This window comes from Ovis canadensis, chromosome 2, assembly GCF_042477335.2.
Source record: "Ovis canadensis isolate MfBH-ARS-UI-01 breed Bighorn chromosome 2, ARS-UI_OviCan_v2, whole genome shotgun sequence".
Lineage (NCBI taxonomy): Eukaryota > Metazoa > Chordata > Mammalia > Artiodactyla > Bovidae > Ovis > Ovis canadensis.
The window spans coordinates 180952376-180966592 of NC_091246.1; the positions used below are offsets into that span (position 1 = coordinate 180952376).

At 37.7% G+C, this 14217-nt stretch overlaps 1 protein-coding gene across 2 annotated transcripts in view; it reads left to right on the top strand.

The window, feature by feature from the left end:
• Positions 1–9189, top strand: part of ZRANB3 (zinc finger RANBP2-type containing 3) — a 293996-nt gene extending 284807 nt beyond the window's left edge. For both annotated transcript variants that reach the window (XM_069577715.1, XM_069577714.1), the window contains 4 exons: positions 1938–2048; positions 3069–3471; positions 6354–6485; positions 8366–9189. In XM_069577715.1, the coding sequence (XP_069433816.1) occupies positions 1938–2048; positions 3069–3471; positions 6354–6485; positions 8366–8464 (745 nt within the window). In that variant the 3' untranslated portion in view covers positions 8465–9189. The remainder of the gene's footprint in view (positions 1–1937; positions 2049–3068; positions 3472–6353; positions 6486–8365) is intronic.
• The last annotated feature ends 5028 nt before the right edge of the window (positions 9190–14217 follow it).

The following is a 14217-nucleotide window of genomic DNA, read 5'->3' on the forward strand; positions in this document are numbered from 1 at the left end:
CATTTATTGTTGTAGATTATTTTTTGATAAACACCATTCTGATCAGTGTGAGATGGTATCTCATTATAGTTTTGATTTGCGTTTCTCTAATTATTAGTGATGTTGAGCATCTTTTCATGTGCCTCTTGGCCATCTGTATGTCTTCGAAGAAATGCCTATTTAGATCTTATGCCCATTTTTGATTGGGTTGTTTGTTTTTTTTGATACTGAGCTGCACAAGCTGTTTGTATATGTTGGAAATTAATCCTCTTGTTGGTTGCTTAGTTTGCAGATATTTTCTCTGATTCTGAGGGTTGTCTTTTTATCTTGTTTATGGTTTCCTTTGTCATGCAAAAGCTTTCAAGTTTAATTAGGTCCCATTTATTTATTTTTGTTTTTTAAAATAAAAAAATATAATGGAGAGTGACTGCTAATGACTATGGGTTTCTTTCTGGGGTTATAAAAATGTTTTGTAATTAGATAGTCATGATGTTACCGCCTTGTGAATATACTAAAATGCACTGAATTGTAAACTTTAAAATAGTAAATTTTATGATATGTGAATTACATGACCATAAAAATACAAAGGAATAAATTAAAGGTATGCATGCTCCTGTGCTCAGTCATGTTCAACTCTTTGCGACCCTGTGGACTGTAGCCCACCAGACTCCTCTGTCCAGATTTCCCAGAATACTGGTGTGGGTTGCTATTTCCTCTTCCAGGGGATCTTCCCGACCCTGGGATCGAACCCATGTCTCCTGCACTGCAGGTGGATTCTTTACCACTGAGCCATCAGGGAAGCCCCCAAATTAAAGTTATACACCTTTACAAAGAAAAAATGAACTGTTTCTAAAAGGATGTATTGAAAACTGGCAAAAGATGTAGTTTGGGGAAGTGGGGAGAAAATGATGGGAATGGAAGGGAGGCTGATTATCACCACACACAGCAGTGTGTGCCTTTAAATTTCTGAAATATGCATTTGTATCACCTAATCAAAAATACCATACTTTATAGAAAGGGAACCTGTTAATTATTAAATATACTTTAACAATATAAAAGCAATTTAAAAATTTTTACCTATAAACTGTACAATTCCATTGTGATTTAACTTTGGTTTTATTGTCAAGTTACCAAATGAAGTATTTGAGAATATGAAGAAATGCATGTTTAGAGTAATTTTTAAAGGAAACTGCAATTTTTAAAGAAAACTGTAAACCACTCAAGAAACTAGGCCATGCTAGTTAGAAGGAATTAATTGGGTAATTGCATTTCACCTACTTAAAATCCCCCATCACCTGTAACTGAAGTAACTTTCCTCTCTCCTTCCAGTCCCTAAACCATTATGTGGTATTGATAGTGTTGTGTAATAAGGTTCTGAATCCCTTGTCAAAAGTGGCTTTGTTTCAGTGGAGGATTCCATAAACCCTGTATGAGCTGATAATAATGGAAACAACCTTGAGATTATACACAATATGATTGAACCTGAGTAAAGAGAATAACTTTATCCAAATACGATGATACACTATTATAACTGATTAAGGTGATATGAGGAGCCTTGAAGAGAAGGCCAAGAGGTAGGTAAAAATGCAGTTAGAGATGTTCTGCATGGCTTGGCAAGCAGTTTACCTACAGCTGCCAGTGATACATGAATTTGATCATTTCTTATTCCCATACCCACTCCTTTTTTCCCACGAGTGAAAACTGGTCTAAAGGATATTGACTGACTCTTGAATTTCTTAGAAAAATAAATCTTCAGGAAACTTATTTGGCACAAAGAGATGTGTTTACCACACATGGAGACCAATGTAGAGGAAGAAACTCCCGTTCCCTAATTTAAGTATTAGCACGATGAACAGACTTATATATTCCTTTTTCTCCTACTGCTTTTACAAGGAGCAGTGTGAACATGAAATAGAGAAACTCTTAAAGGACATCCACTTCATGTGTAATTGTTTCAGATATATAACGAAAGAAGATGTTGCTGCAGCCTCGATGGACAAGGTGAAGAATGACGGGGGGCATGTCCGACTGATCACAAAGGGGCCCAGGCCAGGGGACCCTTCTACAAAGTAAGAGGTTTTTTACTTGTCCGGCATAGTAGTCCTAAGACTCTTTCTTTAAATGAATGTATTCATTTCTGTAACAATAGTTTACCTCTGTGTGACCACTTTACACATTAGAAAAAGCTTTCACAATGTAATAGCTCTTCTATCCTAGCAACTCTGCGAGGCTCCTGATGCCCTTATCTTAGAAATTAGAGATCAAGAAGGTACCTCACGCCAAGTGGGTTATATGACCTGCCCCAGGCTACCAGATACTAGTACTGAGGTCCAATCTGGGCTCTGGCCCCCAGTCTTGAGTTCTTTCTATCATAAAAAGTTTTTTTTTTTTTTAACACTTCTAACAGCAAAGTAGCTATTGTAACTCCCATGCAGGACTTTTCAACATTCTTGAATAATGTACCTTTTCCTTTAGTTTAACAAAGGAAGCTTATGTCCTGCCATGTTTCATCTCTAATTTTAATTCTATCAACTCCAAGTTTACCTGTAGGAGGCACATATGTAGCAAGTCTCCCGTTCTCATTTCTATCAGCACTGTTGGTTCCCTGGTTCTGTGACTGAATGGATGTGAACAGTCTGTCTCCTGAAGGCCAGCAATATTCAGATGTTCATGGAAATCTTGGTGATGGCCTCCTGGTCCTAATGAAGTGTGTGACCCAACACATTGAGTGAGCAGGGTGGCCTGTCTTTTCCCAAACTGAAGAAGCATTTTCTAACTTTTCATTTTCCATCTTCTCCAGACACCTCAGAGTCTGTGTAACTTGAAGACATCTAAGTTCCAAAGAGAGGCAGTGTATTTGTATTCAAATTAATTTTTCTGAACACACCATTCTTTCTTTTCCTTGATGTGTAATAGAGTGCTGACTATAGCTATTAATATTTCATCTCCACAGTGAATCACAGAATCTGCATGCCCTATATTTACTGTTTGTCAGTACAGAAACTTTGAAGACCTTTAAATGAAGTAACAATGATTTAAAATAGAGTAAGCCTTAATTAATTACCTATTCAATGTTTTGCCCCTTCTAGAGAATTTCTTGAAGGTGGAGAATGTGTCCCATTTCTAAATCCCTGCACGGCCCAAGGTGATCTCATTCTGAAGGCTTCTACATTCAAAGGCTATTTGCAGGCTGTGGATAACGAAGGAAATCCACTTTGCCTTCGCTGTCAGCAACCCACTTGCCAAACTAAGCAAGAGTGTAAAGCAGATGCTTGGGATTCACGGTTCTGTTCTCTGGAATGTCAGGAGGAGTTTTGGATTCGATCTAATAATAGTTACCTGCGAGCCAAAGTATTTGAAATTGAACATGGTGTGTGTCAGCTGTGTAATCTGAATGCACAAGAACTCTTTTTACGTCTGAGAGATGCCCCTAAAAGTCAGAGGAAGAGTCTTCTGGATGCTGCCTGGGCCTCAAAGCTCCCGTTAGAACAGGTAAGTTTTAATCACTGACTGATAAAGACAACATTGCACTGAGTGATGAATATTGACTCATTTTCCTCTTAAAACCTTTTTAATATGGGAATTCTCAGATATATTTACAAAAGCAGAATAATGAACCCACACACCTGTCACCTGACTTTACCAACATTTTGCTATTCATTTCATGTTTCCCTCACTTCGATTCTTCTTCTCTCCTGGAATTATTTTAAAGTAGATCTCATACTGCATTTCATTTCACCCTTAGATACTTTCATTATGTACCTTTCACAGATGAAGACTTTCTTTCTCCCTCCCCTTTGTCTTTCTCTCTTAAATATAAACCCATAGCCCAATATCCATTATCACACCCAACATAATTATAATTCCAGTTACAATAAGTCCATGTTTGGTTTCCCAGATGATCTCAAAAATGCCTTTTTAAAATTGCTTTGTTCAAATTAGGATCAAAATATGACCTGCACATTGGATTTGGTCACTATACCTCTTATGTTTCATTTAATCTGTAATATTAACCCTTCCCTTTTTTTACACCACTGATTGTTGAAGAAACTGGGTCATTTGCCTGCGGGATTTCCCACATTCTGGATTTGTGTGTGGTCCACATTCTGGACCTGTATCCTCATGATGTTCTTTGACATGTTTCTGTCTTCCTGACTTACTGAATAATGGTTATAAGATCTAGAAGTTTAATTAGATTCTTTTTTTCAACATTTTTTAATGTGACTATTTTTTAAAGTCTTTACTGAATTTGTTACAGTATTGTTTATGTTTTATGTTTCTATTATTTGGTCTCAAGGCACGTGGATTCTTAGCTCCCCAACCAGGAATTGAACCTGTACCCCCTGCACTGGAAGGCAAAATCTTAACCACTGAACCACTAGGGAAGTCCCTAACTAGATTCTCATTAGATTATTTTGGGAAGAGATCTTAATAGATGGTACTTTGCATTAGGAGGCACTTAGGGTCTGGGCATTCCACTTTTCATGATGTTAATATTGAGTAACAAGGGGTAAACAGATAATCCCTAAAATGTAATTCATTACAATGTGAAAAAAACTTATATTTGTTCATTCTATTGTAAAATGTAGTTTATTATAAAATACTCTTCTCAGCACAGTATTCTCAGTATCCACTTTGACTTCCAAAACTCAGGTGGATTTCCGATGTTGTGATCCAGGCACCTCTAAACTTCACACTAGAGCAACATGTGTAAAATGTATGCTTCATTTTAAAAATGACTCTACAAAAACATTGGATAAATTCCAGCAAAACTCTTACAGTTTTATTTACTTAGTATTGCTGAATTAACTAATAAGCATTTCTGCAAAGATGAAGTAGCATAACTTTCAGAGCTAGAGAAATACGCTATTCCCCTAACATTATCCAGAGCTCCTGAAAGATCTAGTCTAGTTGGTGAGCGGCATGTGACACGCATCCCAGAGACATCAGCCAGACTCCAGCTACTGTCTACTGCCTCCATGTGGAGACTTCCAAAAGACACAAAGAAATGACGTATGGACATCTAGAAGGCAGTCTGTCCAAGAATACAGGACGTAGCATACATCTAGACGAGGAGTGCTTAGACAATAAGCAGTGCCCAGGGCACAGATGGGGACGACCAGGGGGACACAGGGTGATTCTTTCCAGAGGTGAGTTTAGGACGTAGAAAGCTGGCCCCAAGTGATTTAGAATTCTTGGGAAGAATAAAGAAGCACCTTCTGGATCACAAAATGTCACAGTGGAGACTGCTCAGCGCAAAAGATTTGGTTACAAACGAGACGACCAAAATGGATGTTTTTTTCCCTGAGATTATGCCACCTGCTTTATGCACAAGGCTGCCATATGACATTGCCTCTAACAATGCCAACCTCAAAAATAAAAATCAATATATATCTTCTAACCAAAGTTGGGAAGTTCAGTGTAGAAGAGGGAAAATCAGTCCATCTACAGTGGAGTTCAGGTAGACCGTTTACTGCTCCAGTTTGCTGCCTCCTCGGGCTGCGCTCTTGGGCCAGACACTGTTAAGGTCCCTGTGCTGTCTGAGGGCCTGACAACTTTCCTAAAGCACTTCAGAGATGTGTCACAGGTTCCCATGGCCAGCAGCCATGAAGTTGATTGTAGAGTCTTCCTTGTTCAAGACCAAGGAAATAAAAACCACTTGCACACTAATCTTTGTCCCATTTAAACAACTCTGTCTACACTGCTATGCTGTGAGCTGTGACCTCAGATCAAATGCTAAAATAATACCAATTAAATGTCAGTCATCACTGGTTAAATATAAAGTGTGTCTACAAGGACTGGCCTAGGTAGTGTCTATTTTAAATGAATATATTTGTTTATTCCAAATATGCAAGTTACAGAGGTTTGTTCTAGAAATTTGATTCCAGTCCATGTAACTTAGGAGGTTCTCAGGTAATTGCAAAAGTTCTAGATGATCACTATTAAACTGTCACTGGTACAAGTACACATGCACTTAGGTCAACAATTAAAGACTTGAGTTCAGTAATACTCAGAAGTTTTCCATTTCTAATCTTTTTATCAGTTTTGTTTTAGTAACTATATAAACTAGTTCAAAGGTGCATAAGCAACTGATTTTTCCCAATCTGTAAGGAGGCTTGATATTTTATACTTGCTTGTAATTTTTTCAAAATGGGTTTGGGTAAGGGAGGGGGACCTTTTTCAGAGACATATTTTTTTTATTGCTTTCAAATTGCTAACCTAGAGGGTTTTTCTTTCTCACAATAAAAGCTATAAAAAACCACCCTAATGTATTTTTCCCTGTGATTTTGCTGTGTAAACATGATGGCACAATTCAGAACCAACAGTTCCCACAGTGTATGTTGAAAACTGTTGATGCTGTGTTCTTATTACAGCTTAATGAAATGATAAGAAACCCAGGGGAAGGGCATTTCTGGCAGGTGGACCACATCAAGCCTGTGTCTCGTGGAGGAGGGCAGTGCTCCCTGGACAACCTGCAGACCCTCTGCACAGTCTGCCACAGAGAGGTCAGTGATGCCTGCAGACACATCTGACTCCATACTAAGACAGCTAATTGGAAATTGTGCATACAGGTGTGGAGGACTATACGGATGAATCTATATGGTCTGGGATCTGAGATGTGTTTTGTTCTTTTCATTACCTACCACTTGAGTTTTTTCTTGAGGTCTATGCAAGTTCTCAGTCACAGATGAAAAAGAAACTGCTTCCCTTTCAATTTATTCTAGGACCAGGAAATTTTTACCACTACCTAGAAGAAAATGAATACAACTTACATATTGCACAGTTTTGAGAAGACCCAGACCCTCACACTAGAAGTTCAGTCAATTGGGACAGTGGCATATGTTTGCATCTGCAACTAAATATGTCCTGAAATATCTGAGAACATGAATAAATTATCTCTAGGACCAACTCAGTTCCACATACAGGCATTACACTGTTGACCTAAATATGAAACCTATTAATCTTGGTACATCTTGGAGCAATTACCTAGTGCTTAAAATGAAAGGAAAAGAATAACATAATATGGTCTGTCAACTAGGATGAATTTTTAACAGGTAGTTAAGCAAAAGGTCGCAGGATCTACCTGTTAAGATATAATCTTAGAAAGCAGCATACATTTAATGTGCAACTTTGTACCCAACTTTTTTTCCACTTATGGCAAAATTTAAGCATTTCCCCATGTTCCCATGATAAGCATTCAGTGTTTATCATCTAAAATGGCTGCATATTAGTCTACTGACTACATCTCTACTGTAGTTACGCCATTCCCATCCTGATGAACACTGAAGTTGTTTACATTCTTCAGTTCATATACACAATGCTGCCAACCACATTTTTTTGTATACAAACTATTTTTTACATTTCGAGGTTGTTCCTTAAGACACTCAGTTGTAAAATCATTGAGTCAAGTTTTAAGATTTTGAGTCAAGTTTTGAGACTGCAGGAGATGAATTTTCTCCATGCTGTTTTCCAAAAGGATCGTACTCAGATATGCTCCTTCGATCCTGGTGGTGAAAAGTGCCTGTTTAACTGCACTGGTATTGCTGCTGTGGTGAAAAAAGAATTATTTTGTTTACTTGTAATTTTTTCAAAATGGGTTAGGTAAGGGGGAAAAAATCTTTTTCAGAAACATATTTTTTATTGCTTTCAAATTGCTAACCTAGAGGCTTTACTTTAAAGACCCTGATATTTATAAAAATGCTAATCAACTGTATTTACATTTTGAGAATTTTTTAGGTCCTTTGCCAGTGTTCATATCATATGAGCACTTTCTTAGCCTCTTTTTAATATTTCAGATTACTCAATTTATTCACAAATTTTATTGTGTAAAAATTATGTAAATACCTTTTACATAAATAGGATCATGTCATAAAAAGGGCTTTATTTTAGTTTTAACCTTTTTTTCCTCTCCGTACCCCTTCTACCTGGATAACTTCACACATACATGGACTTCAGTTGGGCAAAAAGGTCATTTGATTTCTCAACTGTGCAAACTGCTGGCACAGTCAAGATCTGTAAGAAAATTAAGATACAGCAAAACAGAATGCTGTGCCTTCTTGTAATCACCTTTTTAGAGTCTCATGAAAAATGTTATTTATATTAGCAAACGAATCCAATTCTGTTCTATCTCATTTTGTTTTTTTGCACTGGCTTGGCTGTTAGGTTGGGAAAGGCTTTCAAGCCCAGAGAACAGGAGGTAGGTGGGCCCTGCACACACCTAGACCTCAGAGTTGTTGGCTTAGTAACCCTACTGAGGGCAAAGCACTGGTACATGAGTGTGGTGATAATGTATGTTTTTTTCAGAATTAACAGAGTTTTTGAGTTGCTATAGCCAGTACTTTAATTCTAACATGTGTACACATGCATTACTTTTTTTAACTTTTAGAGAACTGCCCAACAAGCCAAGGAAAGAAGCCAGGTGAGAAGACAATCTCTAGCATCAAAGCATGGATCAGACATCACACGATTTTTGGTAAAGAAATGAAGCATAAACATTTTAAAATGGATAACATATGGTTTGTATGTGGAGAATTCACCAAATATTTTTTGTGCTTGTCTAATATTTTAAAAGAGAAAAATTTCAAAACACAAATCAAGAATTCATCTTCCCTTTTAATGTTAAATGCTTTTCGTGTAATACTTTTTGAAAGTACTTAACAAACTGAAATACAATACTAAATATTTTTATGCTCTTCTTGATATCCATTATATTTCAGTAAAGTTTTGTTAAGCTTTCAATTTCCACTGACTATACCTTAATCACTGTATTGTGCATAGACTGTTTTTGAAAAATATACCCAATTACTTGAAAAATGCTGCTGGGTTAGTATTGGTCATAGACTGCTAGATGCCAAAATGCAACATTGTAAAGCCATAAGGGAAATTTTGGAGGCAAATCATTATTCAGGAATTCTAGACCAGTTATGACCTCCTTGCTTAGTATGCAGGAGAGATTCTTGTTCACTAAATGCCTCCAAAATGAACCTGGGGTGCATATTTTGAGTGTTGTCTTTCTTTTATTTCTTAGCCAGTTGTCTTTATTGAAAAGATGCTTTTGAAAATAACCTAATTGGACCCATGGTGTTTGTGGACAATTCAGGGATTCTGGCTGAAGTAACTGTTAAAACATGTTTTAAAAAACCAAAATGCCATTTAAACTTCATTTTTAAATTTGTCTTAATGCATAAAACTAGGCTTACTGTCAAAGCATTCTTTGTCTCAAGGTTATCATTTTCTGGTTTTAAAGTCCTATTTTATTAAAAGGGTATTCCTGAAATCTCTTTTAAAAGGGATGATGATGATGATGATAAAATACTTTTTCTAAAGTATGATCAGATGGAGAGAAATATTTAAAAACTGCAAGGGTAACATTAAAATGTAACTGATACTCAGACATAAAAGAGTGATGATGAAAGAAAACCAAGACATAATCTGGCAATACGTCAGAATCATGAGAGAATCAGAATCAATATGTCAAAACTCACAAAGTACAGGGTCAAGGGAGAACTACATTCACAAAAGGCCTGTTTGCAAATACTGTTTGGATGTAACATTAGTTTGAGTACTCTTTAGTTTTAATTAGTAGCTTGTATTTCACAACATGGAGGACTTATATTTGTATAAATATTATACAATCATTAATCTTTCAGAGTTTTTTTAAGTTTACAGTATTTCATTGACATGATGTAACGCGTGTTTTCAGTCGTGTCTGACTCTTTGTGATCCTGTGGACTGTAGCCTGCCAGGCTCCTCTGTCCATGGAAGTTTTCAGGCAAGAATACTGGATTAAGTTGCCATTCCCTTTCTCCAGGGCTTCCTGACCCAGGGATCAAACGTCTCCTGACCCATGTCTCTTGCGCCTCCTGCATTGGCAGGCAGATTTTTTTTACCTGTACCACCTGGGAAGCCCCTTGTATGAAATCAAATTTTACAGTTCATTTTTAAAACTAGTTGGGCTTTCTTCGGCCTTCTTTCTGCTTTGCTGGTCAGGCTCTTTGCAGTTTTCTGCCTCATTGCCAGGGTAACCAAGGATCCCTCACAGTTGAGAGCTGAGAAGCCAGCATGCTACTTTTCCTCCAGCATGAGATATTTGCAAGTGAGGCTGGTCTAAGTAGGTCAGATTTGAGTGGAGCTTGCTCTTTAGATCAAACTAAAGTGGTAATTCTAGGGAGAAAATTCTCAGTGTGGGAACTATATGAGAGTTGGAGGTGAAATGACCCATGAAGATCGTTTCTCTCTATGCCAGATTTCAAAATGCCAGTTAAAAATGCGATAAGAGCATCAAAACATTACAAATAGGGCTTCCCTAGTGGCTCAGAAGGTAAAGAATCTGCCAACAATGCAGGAGACCTAGGTTCAATCCTTGGATCAGGAAGATCTCCTAGAGAAGGAAATGGCAACTCACTCCAGTATTCTTGCCTGGAAAATTCCATGAACAAAGGAGCCTGGTGGGCTATAGTCCACAGGGTTGCAAAGAGTCGGACACGACTGACTTTCACTCACTCACTCAGGAGATATTTAACCAAGGAGATGAAAGCTTTATACACTGACACTGCACGTCTTTGGTGAAAGAAACTGAAGAAGACACAAACAAATGGAAGAAATTCCATGTTCCTGGATCAGAAAAGTTAATAGTGTTAAAATAGCCATACTACCTGAAGCAATCTATAGATTCATGCAGTCCCTATCAAAATTCCAGTGGCATTTTCGAAGAAATAGAAAAAAAAGTCCTAAAATGTGTATGGAACCAATAGCCAGAGCAATCTTGAGAAAGTAGAACAAATATACCATTTTTCTGCCCATTTTTTGATTGGGTTGTTTTTTCGATATCAAGCTACATGAGCTGTGTGTATATCCTAGAGATTAATCCCTTGTCAGTTGCTTCATTTGCAGATATTTTTTTCCTATTCTGAGGGTTGTCTTTTCCTTTTTTTATGGTTTCCTATGCTATGCACAAGATTTTAGGTTTAATTAGGTCCGATTTTTATTTTTAATTGTTATTACGCTAGGAGGTAGATCAAAAAAGATACTGCCGCAATTTATATCAACTGTTCTATGTTTTCTCTAAGAATTTTATAGTATCTAGCCTTACATTTAGGTCTTTGGTCCATTTTGAGTTTTTTTTGTGTGTATGGTGTTACAGTGGGCTCAAATTTCACTCTTACATGTAGTTTTTCTAGCACCACTTAACGAAAAGGCTTCCTCCAATGTAAATTCTTCCCCTGCTTGTCACAGATTAATTGACCATAGGTAGGTGGGTCTGTTTTTTTAATTTTATTGGATTGTAGTTGATTTACAGTGTTGTTAGTCTCAGATGTACAACAAAGTGATTCAGTTATACATATACATATATATTTTCATTCTTTTTCAGATTCTTATATAGGTTATCACATAATATGGAGTTCCCTGTCCTATATACACTAGGTCCTTGTTTGGTTATCTATCTTATATATAGTAGTATGTAAATCTTATATATAATGTACATTAATCTCAAGCTCCTGATTTATCCCTGCTCCCACATTTTCCTTTTGGTAACCATAAATTTGTTTTTTCTATCTGTTAAGTCTATAAGTCTATCTGACCCCATAGATGGCACCCCACTCCAGTGCTCTTGCCTGGAAAGTCCCATGGATGGAGGAACCTGATAGGCTGCAGTCCTTGGGGTCGCTAAGAGTTGGACATGACTGAATGACTTCACTTTCACTTTTCACTTTCATGCATTGGAGAAGGAAATGGCAACCCACTCCAGTGTTCTTGTCTGGAGAATCTCAGGGACGGGGGAGCCTGGTGGGCTGCCGTCTATGGGGTCGCACAGAGTCAGACACGACTGAAGCAACTTAGCAGCAGCAGCAGCAGCAAGTCTGTTTCTATTTTGTAAATAAGTTCAGTTGTATCATTTTTTTAAATTAGATTCCACATAGAGTGATATCGTATGATATGTCTATCTTATTTCACTTAGTATGATAATCTAAGTCCATCCATCTTGTTGCAAATGGCATTTTTTTTTCTTATTTATGGATATATGGATATGAGGGGGGTAGCCGGTGGGGAGGGGAGATGGTGGAGTGAACTGGGAAATTGGGATGGACAGATATACACTACCATGTATAGAACACATAACTAACATACAGCACAGGAAATTCTACTCAGTGCTCTGTGGTGACCTAAATGGGAAGAAAATTTTAAAATGGGGTGATATGTGTATACATATAGCTGGTTCACTCTACAGTACAGCAGAAACTAACATTTTAAAGCATCTATACTCCAATAAAAAATTTAAAATAAGTTTTAGATTTTGCATAGCAAGGGAAGCCATAAGCAAAACAAAAAGACAACCTACAGGTTGGCAGAAAATACCTGCAAATGATGCGACCAGCAAGGGATTAATGTCCAAAAACAGACAAACAGCTAATATAGCTTAATGTGGAAAAAAAAAAAAAACCAACATTCAAAAAATGGGCAGAAGACCTAAATAGACATTTCTCCAAAGAAAACATACAGATGGCCAACAGGCACACGAAAAGGTAGATGCTCAAGATTGCTCATTATTAGAGAAATCGAAATCAAAACTACAAAGAGGCATCACCTCAGAGCAGTCAGAATGACCATCACCAAACAGTCTACAAATAGTGAATGATGAATGCTGACGAGAGTGAGGAGAAAAAGGACCCTCCTGCACTGTTAGCAGTAATGTAATTGGTACAACCCCTATGAAAAACAGTATGAAGTCTCCTTAAACTAAAAATAGTTACTGTAATATCCTGGACATATATCTGGAAAAGACAAACTCTAATTTGAAAAATATACATATACCTCAGTGTTCACAGCAACACTATTTACAGTATCCAAGACATGTAGGCCGCCTACATGTCCATTGACAGATGAATGCGTAAAGAAGATGTGGTAAATACATATATACAAAGACTGTCAGCCATAAAAAGAAATAAAATAATCTTATCTGCAGCAACATGGATTGACATAGAGATTATCATGTTAACTGAAGTAGGTTCAGTTCAGTTCAATTCAGTTGCTCAATCGTGTCTGACTCTGTGACCCCGTGAATCGCAGCACGCCAGGCCTCCCTGTCCATCACCAACTCCTGGAGTTCACTCAGACTCACGTCCATCAAGTCCGTGATGCCATCCAGCCATCTCATCCTTGGTCGTCCTCTTCTCCTCCTGCCCCCAATCCCTCCCAGCATCAGAGTCTTTTCCAATGAGTCAACTCTTCGCATCAGGTGGCCAAAGTACTGGAGTTTCAGCTTTAGCATCATTCCTTCCAGAGAACACCCAGGACTGATCTTTAGAATGGACTGGTTGGATCTCCTTGCAGTCCAAGGGACTCTCAAGAGTCTTCTCCAACACCACAGTTCAAAAGCATCAATTCTTCGGCGCTCAGCCTTCTTCACAGTTCAGCTCTCACATCCATACATGACTACTGGAAAAACCATAGCCTTGACTAGAAGGACCTTTGTTGGCAAAGTAATGTCTCTGCTTTTGAATATACTATCTAGGTTGGTCATAACTTTCCTTCCAAGCAGTAAGTGTCTTTTAATTTCCTGGCTGCAGTCACCATCTGCAGTGATTTTGGAGCCCAAAAACATAAAGTCTGACACTGTTTCCACTGTTTCCCCATCTATTTCCCATGAAGTGATGGGACCGGATGCCATGATCTTTGTTTTCTGAATGTTGAGCTTTAAGCCAACTTTTTCACTCTCCACTTTCACTTTCATCAAGAGGCTTTTTAGTTCCTCTTCACTTTCTGCCGTAACGGTGGTGTCATCTGCATATCTGAGGTTATTGATATTTCTCCCGGCAATCTTGATTCCAGCTTGTGTTTCTTCCAGTCCATATCACTTATTTGTGAATATGTTAAAAAATAATACAAATGAACTTATTTACAAGACAGAAATAGACTCACAGACACAGAAAACAAACTTATGGTTACCACAGGGGCCAGTGGGGAGTGAGAGGAGATAAACTGGGAGTTTGAGATTAACATATACACACTGCTATATATAAAATAGGTAAACAACAAGGACCTACTGTATAGCACAGGGAACTACGTTTAATATCTCATAATAACCTGTAATGGAAAAGAATCTGAAAAAGTATATATACTGTGCATATATATAACATATATTAAGAATATATGGGCTTCCTTGGCAGCTCAGCTGGTAAAGAATCCACCTGCAATGCACGAGACCATGGTTCAGTCCCTGGGTGGGAAGATCCCCCA